Here is a 15,481-nt window from a genome sequence, read left to right on the forward strand (position 1 = left end):
TAAATAAGCTTTCTATAGATTTTCCACTACGGGCTCCATTTTGTTGCCTTTCCCGTGCTGCCTCTGCTGCACGGCGGCCGGGAAGCAGAGCCTCCGCTCGCTCTCATCTTCTCACGCGCCACTTGCCGACTGTAGGTGGCGCTCAAAGCGCGAGAGACGGCAGCTTTCCTCCTCTGTGGCCGGACGGAGCCGAGCGAGAGAGGGAGAAGGAAGAGAGATCCCTGGATATAATTAAAGAGCGAGAGAGAGAGAGACGCGAGAAAACAGAAAGAGGTAGAAGCATTAATTTACTGTATGTGCGTGTGAAAATGCAGAGACGGGTTTAAATGCGAGGGTCACAGCTTGTGCGCACTTTGGTCTGTCATCTCGGGTGCGCGCAGGCTCGGACCTATGGCCGAGACACTACACCTCATAAAGATACATCAAATATAAAATCAGGTGTATTCACATAGAATACGGGGGTGACGGCAACGGGGAAGTCGCCAAATGTTTGATTTGAAGAGAGAAAAAATGTTGGGAAATCCACGAAGTTGTTGGGGTGGATGCTCGCTCCGCCCCCGCCCCCTCCGGTGTAGCGTATAGAGTGTATGGGTGAGGGAGGGGGAGGATGGGGAAGAGAGCGAGATAGAGACCGGGAGGGAGAGAGAGAGAGAGAGAGAGAAGCGCGAGCGCACTCGTTTGGATTCACTCCACTTTCTCAGCACTCACGGTGCAGTCGCGCGACCTGCTCCGTGCTGGACCGGGAAGGCGGACAGAGTTTGAGGCGGCTGAGTGGGAACTACCTGGAGACCCGCTGCTGACAGCTCCCGGACCTTGTGTTTGTTGCTCAGGTCGTTTTTTTAAAAAACAAAAAATAACAAAACAAAAAAACACTGCTGCCCTGTCCCATTGCTCCGTCCACCTCCACCCCAACATCTCCCCACGCGTGCCACCAGCGGAGGATGCTGCTGATGCTGCCGCTGTCCGTAGAGTCCGGGCGGCGGTAACGTTTCTGCGGAGTAACTGAGTGACCCAACTCCTCCCCACCCCTCCTCGCCCGGACGGGTCTGCCCCCTCCTCCTCCCCGGCTGGACTCCAGCTCCAGCCGCTCCTCCGGTGAGAGGAAGGACTGTCGGGCTGACGCGCAGCGCTGATCACGACACTCAGAGTGGACAGAGATTTGAGAGAAATTGGAGTAATCACCACCCCTGGCTGTCTGACTGGATTGTTTGGTTTATTTAGAGATTTGATTTTCGGGATTCTTATTTTTCTTTTTTTTCCCCGGGAGGTCTGGAGCGGCTCCGTCTTGGTACCGAGGAGGAGCGGAGCCTGTAGCCAGGCTGGAGCGCTCAGAGCCGGGGAACCGCGCAGCTCTTACCCGGTCCAGGTAGGAACTTCTCTGCACATACATACGCGATCCATACACAAAATCTTATTCTTCTATCTGCACATAACTACATTCATGCTAAATATTTCAAATATTTTGACTCGAGCTCCTTCTGTCGGACTGCAGGAGACGTTTTACGCACGAGAATAGCCCGAAACACATTCACTTTGTATTCAGTTTCGCTTGGATGAGCACTTGTGCCTTAATTAAAAAACACATATTCGATGGAGGTTGAATCTCCGAAGGCACACGGGCGTTTGTGTCGAGCAGGAGCTCTTTTTAAAACACTTGTTGGTAAAAAAAAAAAAAAAAAAAAAAAAAAATAAAATAAATCCATTTAGCGCGACTGGACCTTCATATTCTCTGCCTAATCTCCTCTGATGGCTTTTTTTTTTTTTTACCAGTGTTACACTACAGTGCTATTGATCCGTATCGATCCCCTACCCGCTCAGCATTACCTCCGTGACTGTTATTAATAAAATGCGCGTTCCTGTGGGTCACTTTGGGTTGATAAACCTTTCGGAACCTGGAACTAACCCCACGGTAATCCTGGCTAATGCATTCCGGGAGGAGAATACAGTAGGGCAGAGTGTGCGCGCGGGTCCCTGTAGTACATATAGGAGCATCATCATAAACTCAGTGGGGCTTAATTTAAGCTCGATCTGTAGGAGTTGTACGGGACGCTCGGTGTTCAGAGAATGTGAAAAGACAGTGTCTTTATCATCTGAGGTTTGTCTTGGAATATAAGAGCTAATCTGCCTTTGGGGACTCTTGGCAACAAAACAGTCTATTCATCCACGGCTGCTAATAAACGAGACGCGCAGACGTGGGGACATACATCATTCTCCATATCTGATCCTCTGCTGCACCTGAGGCCGCTTTGAGCACCTGTAGCATCAAATTAAACTCCCTTTTCCTCCGTCCTTAACACCCCCCTTTAATGAGCTTGTTTTCTGGAGCGTACGTGCCGTTAACATGGTGTGAAGGCAAATAAAGGCACAAGAGTATCAGTGTAAACTATCAAAGGTGGACAGGAGGGCAGCTGATGATGAATATCCACCGCGTCACCGCTTGGGAATCTAGTCAGTCCGGTCCCACCAGTCTCCGGCTTTCCGGTTCTCCTCCTTCCTTCTGTTCCATGTGTGCGTACGTGTATGTGCGCGTGCGTGCGCGTACTAGAAAGGGGGAGAGAGAGAGACCTGCTCCACATGAAGGAGGGAGGGAGCGAGAGAGAAAGAGAAAGGGGGGAGTGTATTTACATGCAAACTGCATCTGCCTTTCTGATACTGAGCTAAGTACTGGTGGTTTTCAAACACGTTTCCAGAGACGCTTCTCTGGCATCTGCCATGTTTTCTCTTCCTACACACTTGACCTTTGACCCTATTCCCCACTACCCCACTGTCATCTCGCTACCATAATTTCCTGTGAAACTCGTGATGTGAAATCATCCAGCTGCATTAGAAGCTTCATGTGTCTCAGCCAGTAAGGCAAGACCGTCGTAATCACATTTGGCCTTAAGGTAGATGTTGCACAGTAGAGCAGGTCCAGTGTAATTCCTGGAACAACTGGAGAATCCACTTGAACAGTGGTGTTATTTAATAAAAGAATATTAATGTAGCCGCGTTGCTGCGTTCTGCTGTTGGACAAACATAAAAAGCCTCCGAGGGTGAGATTGTGGTTTTATGGTCGAGCTGGAGGGTTTCCCCCAGTGCATTCTGCCACTGTTAAGCGTAGATCCAGGTTTATTGTGCAGCAGGAGCGACTGAATTGGAGATATTCTCCCTGAGGTTTGCGGCCGGTTTCGATGGCAAGCCTGCTGTCACTTGAGCTTATGCCATCCGCCACTTTGAGGGTGAGGTCTGAGGTTTGATTCCCATCTTTAGGATTCTTCTCTTGCCTCCTCTAATTCAGGGTGATCAGATAAAACGGTGACAAACGTCACAGTCCTCCGTGGCTCTGCGGCATGGGGGATTAGTCATTGGGGGGGAGAAAGGGGATGGAGAAAAATGAGACAAGTGGGAGGAGGGAGGTCGCACCGAGTCCGTTCTGCACATTTCTGCGTAAAAATTGGAGATCTGAGCGAGTCGCATTGTTAATGCCCGTCATTAAAATAGGAGGAGGTAGAGTGGAAATGGGTTTGGTGTGTGAAATGGACACACACACATGCATTCACATCACTGCACTGCAGGAAAAGAGACATCCACCCTTCTGATTTCAGAGTTTTCACGGACAGTTTCCCTTCTAATTGGCTGTAGGGGGTGGCTGTAGCTCAGGTGGTAGAGCAGGTCAGCCACTAATCAGAAGGTCGGTGGTTCGATCCCAGGCTGCCTCCTGGCTGCATGCCAAATATCCTTGGGCAAGATACTAACCCCATGTTTGCCTACTGGTGGTGGTCAGAAGGCCCGGTGGCGCCTGTGTCCGGCAGCCTCGCCTCTGTCAGTGCGCCCCAGGGCAGCTGTGGCTACAATGTAGCTTGCTATCACCAGTGTGTGAATGTGTGTGTGAATGACTGAATGTAGTGTAAAGCGCTTTGGGGTCCTATGGACTAGAAAAGCGCTATACAAATGCAGGCCATTTACCATTTAAGTTTAGGTGTGACAACGAGCGCGCAAATGAGAGAGGAAACCAAAAACTCGCATTAACACGCGGAAGAAAAAAGGAGAAATGGATGCTTTGTCACGTCTTTCCTGTGACACGGCTGGTTACTTGACTAATCCATTGTTTCTTCTTTTATGGTGTCTGGGTATGGCTCATGAGCTCTTAGTCACAACTTGGAAATAGCAATAAAATCTTTGGCATCTCAGTGAAATTCACAAACACGCTAGAAAAGTTTGACTGGCAGTAAAATTTTCCAGTTAGATGATCCTTCGGTTAGTTTGGGAGGAAGAAAACCCTGAACAGGTCGCTCAGAGATGTGGTTGTACAACAGCCATCACATATTTTTCTATGGATTTCTGTCCGAGATGAAAACATGAATCATTTGAAATAAAACAAAAACCTCAGCTGTGGGGGCGAAATGTGTTCTAAGACTAGTTTCCTTCTCTTTAGATGAATCTACTTCTGTTCGGGTTATAAATGCACATTCATGCTTCATTTTGAGTCTGTTAGGATGACGGGCTCCGGTTGGCTTTTGTGGTTTGTTGTTTTGTTTTTCTGAGATCAGATGTGTCCCCTTTTCCCACTGAAACCCTTACAGCTCGCGGAGCACACTGAACACGTCGCAGAGGTTTAGATCTGCTTGGTAGCTACACTCTTGCTCTTCTGTAATAAGGCGAGGCATCACGGGGGAACTCAGGGCACGGTGCTGTTGCAGCACGTCGGTGATATTGTGGACACTGTGACCTGATGAAAAAAACTTTCACCCACATTCTCCTATGCGAGGTTGGGTTTTTTTCCCCTCTTTCTAGTGGCAAATATGTCATAAATCAACTAAAGGTGGTTGAAGGCTTGGCTTGAATTTTGCCGTGAACTACAATGTCATCATCATTCTTATATTTTATTAAAAAGGAGCAATGGTAGAACTCCTCCTGAGGGAATCATAAACACACCCACTGTTAATTTCATGTAAATCAGTCCGGCTGACATGGAGATGCTTTACAGCCTGGCAGATGGAAGGTTGTCGTCGTTTCCTGTCATAAATGAGACTAAAAGCACCGATATGGAATGATATAGCCGTATTGATTTCTCTCTCTCTCTCTCTCTGTTGGTTAATAGAGGCGATCATTAAAGTGAGTTAATTGTTAAAAAACTCACTGCGTGTTCTCACTCTGAGCAGCAGGCGTCATTTCAGGCTGCGTCTCTGCGTGTTCACATAATGCAGCCGTGCAGTCATAGTCGATAAACTGTCACAGGTGCTCGAGGCGTCGTCTTCAGATTTCTTTTGTTCGAGCATTTTACAGCGACGCTAAGCAGAGAGAGAAGTATTGAATGCTGCTTTTAGAAGCTGGAAGCAGAAGACACTTGTCACATTTTCTTGATAAATGACTAAAGTGATTTAATCAGTTCGTGGTTGATTAACACTAATCTGTTAAACTTGCACAGAGCCTCTTTAAGCTTCGCCAGCCATCGAGTGCAGAGAAGAATTAAATGTATGTATCAATGGGGCTGGCCCGATTACCATTTACTGGGCTCAGGAGGTTCAGGGGTAATTGACGGCAACTATTCAAACCCTTGGTTGGAGGACTGGGGCGAACTGGGTGCGCTGATCGGCACCAGCAAAGACACGCGTCTTTCGGCTTTGTTAAACACAAAAGCAACACTGATTTCCTCCATATTTACACATAACTAGGTTTGTTTGTCTTTATTTTCCTCCAACGCAATGTGTGCCTCTGGATGATCAACAAACCAAGAGAACAGCACTGAGCATGTGCAGAGTGCTGAGTGGCACTGATAATGACTGAACAGTGTAGAACAGGTATACCTGTATCCAGAGCGCTCAGGTGATATATGATCTGTCTCTGCAGTTTTAAAGAACGGTTCAAATCAAGTCTTTGCAGGAGAGACATATACACTGTAAAATGCAGTATATACTGAAACAGGAACTTCAGTGTCACCACATTCTCGATGACACCAGATTAAAGCACGTTTAACGTTCTGCAACACATTCGGCATCCAAGAGTAAGAAAGCATCGTTATCCCAGAGCTCTAAAAACCCGGGGCACCTCGTAGATAATCCGCCAGAGCCGTTTACCGCGAGTGGTGAGCGATGACCAAATCATAAAGATTGCAGCGGTGAGTCAGACTTGGAATATGTAACGAAACATAGAGATGCATGGACCGCTGAATCAAAGCTCTGCAAAAGTGAGGAGGCGGCGTGCATAAAGCACACATGATGTGTGCTGAAAAGGTGTTCTTTAAATGCCAACATAACATTTGTTCAATAAATCAGAAACACCCGATGGAAAACAAGCATCAGATCCAATCCAAGGCAAGGTCCCCAGCACAAACCCAGAATGTTGCATTTAGTCATTCAAGAACTAAATGCGTAATTGTAGAGGCTTTAACCGGCTTTTTTTTTTTTACAGCAGTAACTGTAAAAGCTTCCCCTCACACCTTTGGCCACACCCTTTTTTATACCAAGAGTCATTGGAGCCTTTAAAAAATAATCAGAGTTTAGATTAGAAAAAAACCCCTCAAGAATCCAGCAGGGTGGGCTGGAAAGAAGTGAAAGCAGCTCACTGATGTTATATAAGCATGTCAGTCCGTGTTATCTGGTGCTTATAAAGCAGTGGTAGTTTATTGTTATTATCTCCTCCTGCTGCAGTCTGACATTCATGTGGAATAAATATGTTGCCGTGGATTTGAAACCGCATTCAGATGATGCCCGATCTTTACTTCATACCAGCCTGCTGTTCATCCACCATCCGCTCCCATAATCCCCTTCTGCTGCTGCTCCCAGAGGATCACTGTGTGTGTGTGTGTGTGTGTGGATCAGAGGTTGGCACATCCTGTCAGTAGAAGGTCAAACGTTTGATCCCTGAACCAGCCAGTCGTGCCACAGTGCCTAAGACCAGGAGTTTCGGGATGAAAATTGCGCAACAGGAAGAAGAAGCAAGCATACAGAAACCAGCCGTGAGCGTGATGAAATCAGTGACTAAATGTACATAAATCCAAATTTTCCCGTCTGACAGTAACATGATGATCATGTGACGAAGCTCGAGTTACACGGCATGTTTGTGACTCATAGCGTAGTCACGTTGTTTTCATTTTTAACCCCGAACACCTGATAAGTTACAAGGCTGTGTACACAAGGTGTGGACACACCGACGATAAACCACATTGCACAGCTCCTGCTGCCTGTGAGGAGAGGTGTAGAGGCATCATAGACCCGAAAACCATTGATCATAACTGGATTATTTAAAGAGCTTCTTCTCATATTTGTTAAATTGTTGTTTACTGTTCACACAGTTCAGTGAACAAAAGGCTTCCGAGCTTTAGCTGCTTTTGTTATAAAAGTCCTGCCCCCGTACTGCATTTTGACGAACGTGTGCTTTGGTCAGGAAATGACTTTCTTTAAAAAAAAAAAAAAAAAAGGAAGGAAGGAAGAAAGAAAGAAATCACGCAAGGCAACAAGCGGGGGATGCCTCCAAATCAATGCAGTTACTTAACTTGCATAAATAAGTTTAAGCTCCGTCTTCTCCGGCTTTCATTCGCAGCTCTGAGGGCAAATGACTGGAGCCTTGTTTGGCACTAAATTAAATGTAAATATTGTACCCAGATTCTTTTTATTGAATCAAGAAGCACTTCTGAGTCAAACTGCAGGACTTCCAAAGATTTACAGCGCCCAGCAAATTCACGCTGAACATATCCAGGTGGTGTCGGGAGGCAGAAAGAACCTGGCAACCTCTGATTGTTGCATTTCAAAAGGGAGGATGTGTGTCTGCGTGCGCAGTAATCTGGATCAAACAATGGTAGTGAATGGAGTCATTAGAGTAATCCCCATTGTGTTGGAAGGCAGGGGGACCACACACACACACACACACACACACACACACACTCTGGACTGTCCAGAGAGCTCACGTCAACCATGCACATCCTACCCATCTGAGATTTGAAAACATCAAAGGAGCTTTTGATTTTCTGTGTTTGTGTGTGATGTTTAATTCAGGCCTGCTCTGGTATGCGTGAACCTGAAGAGCTGGACATTCAGGTTACTGCATTTTGTGTAGGGAACACTCACCTGCGTGCACGCCCAGGTACAGCGGTGCGCACCTGCAAGGAAACTTTTGCGAACTGGTTTCCAGTTTGGCCGCTGGCCATCAGCTCCATGCTGCCATTTTTGTAGTTTGTAATCGGTCTGATGGACTTCGTGTGTAATTACACAACACATTACCGCAATTAAAAATGATACCAGGGATAATTGTGCCTTTTATGTAACACAAAGGACTTTATGTTTCTGTCACAGTCACGCAGCTTCTCTTTAGATGGATCTCTTTAAGACAACCAGTTCAGTAATGACTTCACTGAAATACTGTGCAGCAGCAGAGGGACACCAGCGTATCGCACAGGGCTAGAAATCATTTAAGTTTATACACACTTATAGTTTTGCATATACAGTGTTAGAGGTGCCGCAGTTCATTGATAAGTGGCTCAATCAGTTAGGCAGTATCCTGTTTGTTTTTTGTAATCATTTAACTTCAGGCTACTGTGATGACGTTTCAAAAATTTGACTGAACAAAGGTATTCAAGTCTGCTGTCACCTGGGGCTATCTTCACGCTCGGCTGCGTCTGCCAGTAGTTTACAAATAATTTGTGTTAAATTATCAAGATTAAAATGTTCAGGATTATGATTGTTGTGTTGATCGACAGTCACAGTCAAGTGTTGGACATATTAGCAGTGCAACACAAGTGCAAATACTGTGGTGTAAAAAAGTCAGTCGTAAGTCTTTGTGTGACCTGCAGAAAAGTGGAATCAAAGAAGCAGGGATGAGGAGTCATGATCAGACTCCTCATGCCCTTTTTTCTAGATGCTACATTTCAATCGCAGCTGAAAAGGGTGGATTATGAATCCGTGTGTGAAAAGTGGCATGTTAAGGAATAAACGTGGAACAATGACAACAGAGATGCAAGAATGTTGTGTTCTTTAAGGTTTTCGTGACATTTCGTCATTCATTCCTTGATGCGTCTGCAGTCAGTGGGACATGTGTAGAGGTACCAGGGCTGTTTGTTATGGAGATACATGCAGTATGATGTGGAAGGACAGGCAGAGAGGCAGGATGGTTGGAAAATGCCATTCTTTAGATACGCCCACTCGTGCAGCGGGAGCTCATCCCTGCAGATGCACCAGGGAGCACAGACAAGCTGAACAGCTCAAGTCACAGGATCTTTAAAGTTTAACCGGCTCTGCAGAACAGCGCTAAGGTCAGTAGTCCAATTTATGTGCTAGAAGTTGTGTCTGCAGTTCAGTGTGTTCTTGTGCAGTCGTGTTTTTTTTATATATTTTGCTAGCCACCTTTTTACTCTGTTCTATTTTATTTCTTTTATTTTTCATCCATGAAAACTAATGAACAGATTTGTTTTATGGGTTTGTTGGATTTATGGGATTTCTGCATCAGTGATCTGCATGCTGTCTGGATTTGTCTGATATTTAATTAACAGGATTAGCAAAAACTGGAAATTTCATCTGGTTTTTCCATCTCTTAACCCGTCCGTGGATGGTTTTCAAAATAGATTTCTTTTAAAGCAAATGACAAAAAACATTTTTTTTAAATTCTGTGATCATTTTTTGTTACATTTTCTGAAATTACATAAAATATGTTGCAGTCTTGTGTTTGGAACTGTGACTGTCATTGATATAAATTCATTTAACCACAGAGACCAGTCAAGAATTTCCCTTGGCAAACACTGAAGTAGCGTTTTATTCTAGTTTGATTTTCCTCACAATGGATTTTATTTTGTCACTGATTTATGATTCTAATTATCTGTCCTGATTTTATCCAGCGACCCGTTACTGTATGCAGAATTTTGAAAGTGTTACATCAGTTTTTAAAGGTTTTAAAAGTTTGAGAAGTACTCAGATATTTAAGTAAGTACTCAAAGAAGAAAGTCAAGTCATAATTTAAAGGTATTCTTATAACTCTAAATCAAATGAATCGTATAATAAGTGATATTACTTAATAGTCTGCACATTCACTAAAGCTTTCAAAGAGTAAGAAGCGTGTTTGTCTTGAAGCATTTCGCTCCGACTGGAGTCAGTTAGCTGATCTGTTCTGTCATCTTTCAGGAGGAAATACGTTTTACTTTTTTGCTTTCAAACTGCTACTTAAATAAAACACGATTTTTCATCGAAGACGTTACTGCATTTTATCGACTTAATAAACCCCAGTGAAAATACTATGTTTAGACTGAGTTTATGGCTCAGCTGCAGCTGCGTTTGAACTTACAATTTTACGACACACTTGTAATTGTTTTACGTGCATATTGGAGATAGTCGTACCAAGTTTGGCATGAGAGCACCCGGGGGCGAGGCGTAGAGAGGGGGCAAAAACCATAATGTGGCATTTACAGTGGTGGTAATTTAATGCAGCTGTGACTCCACGGGGATGCAGGTGGGACATTAACATGGAGACACACTCTGAATATTAACACTAAACACACACACTCACAGGAGGTGGTCCGAGGACCTTTAAGCTGCTTTGTAATGTATAGATGAGTGCTGTTGTCTGGACACGCCCCCCTCTCGCTCCCTCTGAGTACTTTATTGTGAGTCTTTGTCTCTCGCCTCTTCCAGCGGCAAACACGGGCAGCAGCGAGCCTTACACATGGAAATGTTACTGTCCTTAGTCTTTGTCTAATGTCTTTGTAATGTAACACACACACAAGTGGCTCCAGCAGCTGAACTGGCTGTCCTGCTTTCTACACAAACATGCACACACACTGCTTAGTGAGAAAGCTCGAGACTGTGGGAAAGAGGACGAGCGGGGCGATCTCTGGCTCACTCGTCCCCCGAGGAAGGCGCACACAAACTCACAAAAATTTGCACTACATGTGAACAAACATGCGAACATGGAATCCATGCACTTTGAACTTTTCACATTTTGACCCTGAAGATTTTTTTTAGCATCAAATTTTTCTCACGACTTGAATTCTTTCTTTTTTTTTTTAACCCCCCACGATCTGTGGAAACAACTGCAACAACAGAATCCCCTGATCTCACCTGAGGCCTTGAGTGGCAAGCGTGCAGAAACCAAACGCACCTATGTGATTTGTTTGTGCTGAAAAGGCGAATAAAGCAAATGTTCTGATTCCATTTCTATTTTTATCACGAGGCGTTAAAGCAGCGCTCACGTTCAGGTACCATGAGCTGTGCTGAAATATGTTTTCAGCTGCTACTTTCTAAATGAAAATGTTGGCCCCAGAGGGGATATTGGCACTGAGATTCAGCGTGTTGCACTTTACATTACAAGCGTTTCGTGAACTTTGCACACGTGCAAACTTTTATCTGCAATTTTTCATGAATTTAAAATCCAAATTGAATCTATAGAAACAAAGATGTTTTCAATAAAACTGCTTTCTGTGTTCTCGGGTAATGTCTCATAATCCACAGGGCAGGGGTTCATTTTTCCATAGTCTCATTAAAGCCGTTTAGAAAGAAAGATATGTTGGACCCAGTAACTGCCTGTCATCCCATTTATCTGCTTTATATTCATCTGTTGGCAAAGCATGAGCTCACCCTTAAACAAACTGTTTTCAGGAACAGCACCTTGTGTATTTGCATGAGGTTTCATGTAAATACACAAGGAAATGAAAATACTTCATGAGCATTCATTGCATTGACAGTAAAGGAAGCTCACTTATCAGCGATCGCTGCCGTCCCGTCTGTGTGCGTATGTATCACACTGATGAGAGCGAGGCTGCTTTGGTTTTGTGGAGCCACTCTCATGTGTTCAGAGCTGCATTAGCAGACTGGACACCAGCCAGCCACCCGAGTCGTTTTTGCTCCGTTTCCACAGTGACGTGTGAAATATCACAGGGTCAAAGGTCAGGGGTCAATAGTTTGGGGTATTTGGCAGCTCTGAAGAAAATATGTGAGAAAAGAAACACACGGGCATCATTTAAACTGTAACAGACACACTAACACTCACAGCCCGACATGCACGCACACGTTCGCAGTGGTGCAGGGGTAATTCGGTGCCAGTGTGTCACAGTGGGGAGGGCGAGGGCGAGGGCGAGGGCGAACGCTCAGATCAGTGTCCGGTTTTTGTTGCCGTTCTCTGTTTTGTTTGAAACGAGTGGGAGATGGATAATTAGGGCCCATCGTGCAAGTGTGAGACGTCCCAAATCCCAGGTTGACCTTTACGTAACGTTGTTACAGAATAACAGAAGCTAATATAAAAGGCTAATTTGCAGCCTTTTGGGTCTGCTGCCACTTTGAAATTTATTTTTGATTTTAAATTTAAAAAAAAAAAAAATTTTGTGCAGGAGACTCAGTCCACACCACAAGGCCATTAAACAAACTGACAACAGAAATCATCGGTCCATAAACTCATCCGTGATTACATATCTGCTCATTTTCACTTAAAATCCTGCTCAGCTGCTTGAGTCCAACCATATGAGAATACTCTTAGTTTCACTAGACAATCGTTTGTCTTTTATTTAATGGGGAAAAAAATGCTTTGAAGTTTAAGGCAGATAACTACAGTCTCACTTAACAGGCTGATGTCTGGCGTGGATGTAGCCTGATATCACCACAGTGCTCTGCAGATGAGGCGTTCTGATGTGTGAAGGGTCACGTGCTATTAAAATAATATTGTCCTGGTTTTATGTTGGATTTGTGAACAGAGAAAGTTCACTCCTCCCCTCTCTTTCAGACACACACGCAGACTCCTGTAGGACAAAATAAACTGCGTGCATCCGAGTTGCGGGGTTCCCATTCAGCATGCTGGTCCATGTTGGATCTATGTATGTCTGTGTGTGTGTGTGTGTGTGTGTGTGTGTGTGTGTGTGTGTGTGTATGAGAGGGAGATAGTCTCTCTCCAAATCAAGTACGTGAGGAGGAAAAGTAAAAAAAAAAAGCACTCTTCAGATTAACCTCTGCGACCCGCAGCTGAGAAACTCCTACAGCAGGAAATACAGAGTGGAGTGTCTGTCTGAGATTTACTGCCAAGAAAAGATAATGTGTAGAGACAGAAGAAAGAGAAGGAGAGGTGGAGTGAATGAGGGGAGAAGAAAAGAGAAGAGTTTATATCAAGAAGAGTCTGGCTCAGATGTAGCGTTATGAACACCAGGCCATCAGGAATGAAGTCAGTTTGAGTAAACACATTTAGACTTGACGGCAGAGTCGACTCTTATGAGTTCTGTAGAAAAAAGTATTTCTTCTGAGAGTCTGCAAGGTCAAGTGAAGTCTGAAATGTACTTAAACTTAAAACTAATAAACTCTTAGTTGAAGGTTTGTGTGTCTTGTGTAGTTATAAAATGGTTACCTGAAGCATTCAATCATTGATGACTTGCTGAACCTGTTGTACCACATTTGTATTATGCTGGAAAACAAGTACTATGCCCAACAAGTAGTGTGTGATGAAGGCGATGGCAAATGTTTTTCTTTATGTCTTGAATTGCTTGCACAGGAACAAGATCTGCTCTTGCTTGAAATTCTGTTTGACATTTAAAAAGCTTAAATTTGAGTTTATTATCCCTGCAAACAGCCTTCAATGCTATAGGCTACTCAGAATGTTGGACTTTAGGTTGGATTGCAAACTAAACATGTTTTGAGACGCACGAAAGACATGAAAATGATCCGATTTTCTACGAGTGCGGTCCTCCCCACGTGTTATCTTACTTTTTTATTCTAATCATGTGGCCCATTACCACCCGCTGCCTCTTGTCAGTATTTTTGGTCGCCTGCAGCAGCGTTCAGTTTGTCTTCCTGCCAGAGCGGTCGACTGGTAGCAGGAGGAAGTCATCACTCTACCCTGCTCGGCTGCTCTCCCCACACCGTCTCAGCCGATGAGTTCAGACTCGAAAACTTTCCGCATTCGGGTCTGGCGAGTAACCATTGAGGATATGTTTAGACGCTGAAGGAGATGAATTTAGCCATCTTTTCTTGAGTGGCCCTGAAATAAATCTGAGCAGCAGCTCTGCAGATCCTCAGTTATCAGTCTTGTTTGGTGCCGTCTGAAGCAGAACATGAGTCTTACTAATGTGTTTTCTGTCTCTGTCCGTTTCAGAGCGGTGTTTTCTGGCAGAGACATGGCGGCGCCGAGGTGTGAAGCTTTGTTCTTTTTAGCTGCCTTCCTGCTGGTGTCTTGCAGCGCCTCGCCCAGTGACATCCTCTATCAGGTTTTTGAGGAGCGACCGCCCAACACGATGATTGGCAGCCTGGCGACAGACCAGGGCCTGCCCAATGCCGGTCATCTCTATAAGCTGGAGGTGGGTGCGCCGTACCTGAGGGTCGACGGCTCGACCGGTGACATCTACACCACCGAGATCCCCATCGATCGTGAGACGCTGAGAGACTGCCGCAACCTGTTCGAGGGCGACAAATGCTACCTGGAGTTCGAGGTGTCGATCACTGACATGGTGAAGGGTATCGGCAATGGGCCGCGGCTCATTGAAGGTCGCATCGAGGTCCTGGACATAAATGACAACACTCCACAGTTCTCCTCGCCTATCCTGACTCTGTCCATTCCCGAGAACACGCACATCGGCGCCCTCTTCTCCATCCCCATGGCCACTGACAGAGACTCGGGGAGCAACGGCGTGGCAGATTACTCTCTGAGCAGTAGCACCGGATTAGACGCTGACCAGCTCTTCAGCCTGCAGGTTGCCGTGGACGCGGAGGAGAAGCTGCCGCAGCTGGTCGTGATGGGCAACTTAGATCGTGAGATAAAGGACTCGTATGACCTGAACATTAGGGTACAGGATGGCGGGAAGCCTTCGAGGGCCAGCAGCGCTCTGCTGAGAGTTACGGTGACCGACCAGAACGACTGCACTCCGAAGTTTGAGAAAAGTCACTACGAAGCTGACCTACCAGAAAACAGTCCACCGGGACACTCTGTACTGCAGGTCAGCACACACATCAGTGTCGTACAATTCATTTTATCTGAATCTGTAGAGCCGTTAGCTCTGATTTATTATAGATAGCTAATCAGTCATTTATCTGCCAGCATCCTCTGATTAATGTTTTTCAGTGTAAAATGTAACTTTAAACACTTACATTTTGCATTTAAAGGTTTCAACATGTCAATATTGGTTTTTACCTCTTCACACCCAACAGATCGTCGGCTTTCAGTTGTGTTGCGTGGGCAGGTTTTCAGAAACTAGAACTTCCTTAATGAAGTCACTTGTTTGTTTTGGCAGTAAAGCTTTGCTGTTAAAACCTTTTCCATTTTGAAAAATTCAATATGAAGTCCAAGTTGAGGACAGTTCTTATTTACTCAAAATTGTCCCCTATGTGTGATTTAGGGATACAAGTCTCAACCATATGAGATCCAGCCTTATGGGAGCTTTTTCATTTACAGTCCATTAATCTAAAATATCACAAGTAAATGATTATTATTGTGTTATTTTAAAAAGTAGCAAAGTTAGTTCTCTCCAGGCAAAACTGCGTGTGAGCGCTGCTGCTGCTGCTGTTCAGGAGTCAATCCAGAGTTTTTCTTGTCCGCCGAACATTGCATT

At 45.0% G+C, this 15,481-nt stretch overlaps 1 protein-coding gene across 3 annotated transcripts in view; it reads left to right on the plus strand.

The window, feature by feature from the left end:
• The first annotated feature begins 585 nt into the window (after positions 1 to 585).
• Positions 586 to 15,481, plus strand: part of LOC146392770 (protocadherin-1-like) — a 218,821-nt gene continuing 203,925 nt past the window's right edge. For 2 of the 3 annotated variants that reach the window (XM_084953136.1, XM_084953131.1), the window contains exons 1-2: positions 592 to 1,366; positions 14,032 to 14,869. In XM_084953136.1, coding sequence (XP_084809262.1) covers positions 14,054 to 14,869 — 816 coding nt within the window. In that variant the 5' untranslated portion in view covers positions 592 to 1,366; positions 14,032 to 14,053. Of the gene's footprint in view, positions 1,367 to 14,031; positions 14,870 to 15,481 lie in introns of all 3 variants that reach the window. The other variant, XM_084953122.1, reaches the window with a different exon arrangement.

This window comes from Perissodus microlepis, chromosome 2 (genome assembly GCF_051167445.1).
Source record: "Perissodus microlepis isolate ML-2025 ecotype Zambia chromosome 2, ASM5116744v1, whole genome shotgun sequence".
Lineage (NCBI taxonomy): Eukaryota > Metazoa > Chordata > Actinopteri > Cichliformes > Cichlidae > Perissodus > Perissodus microlepis.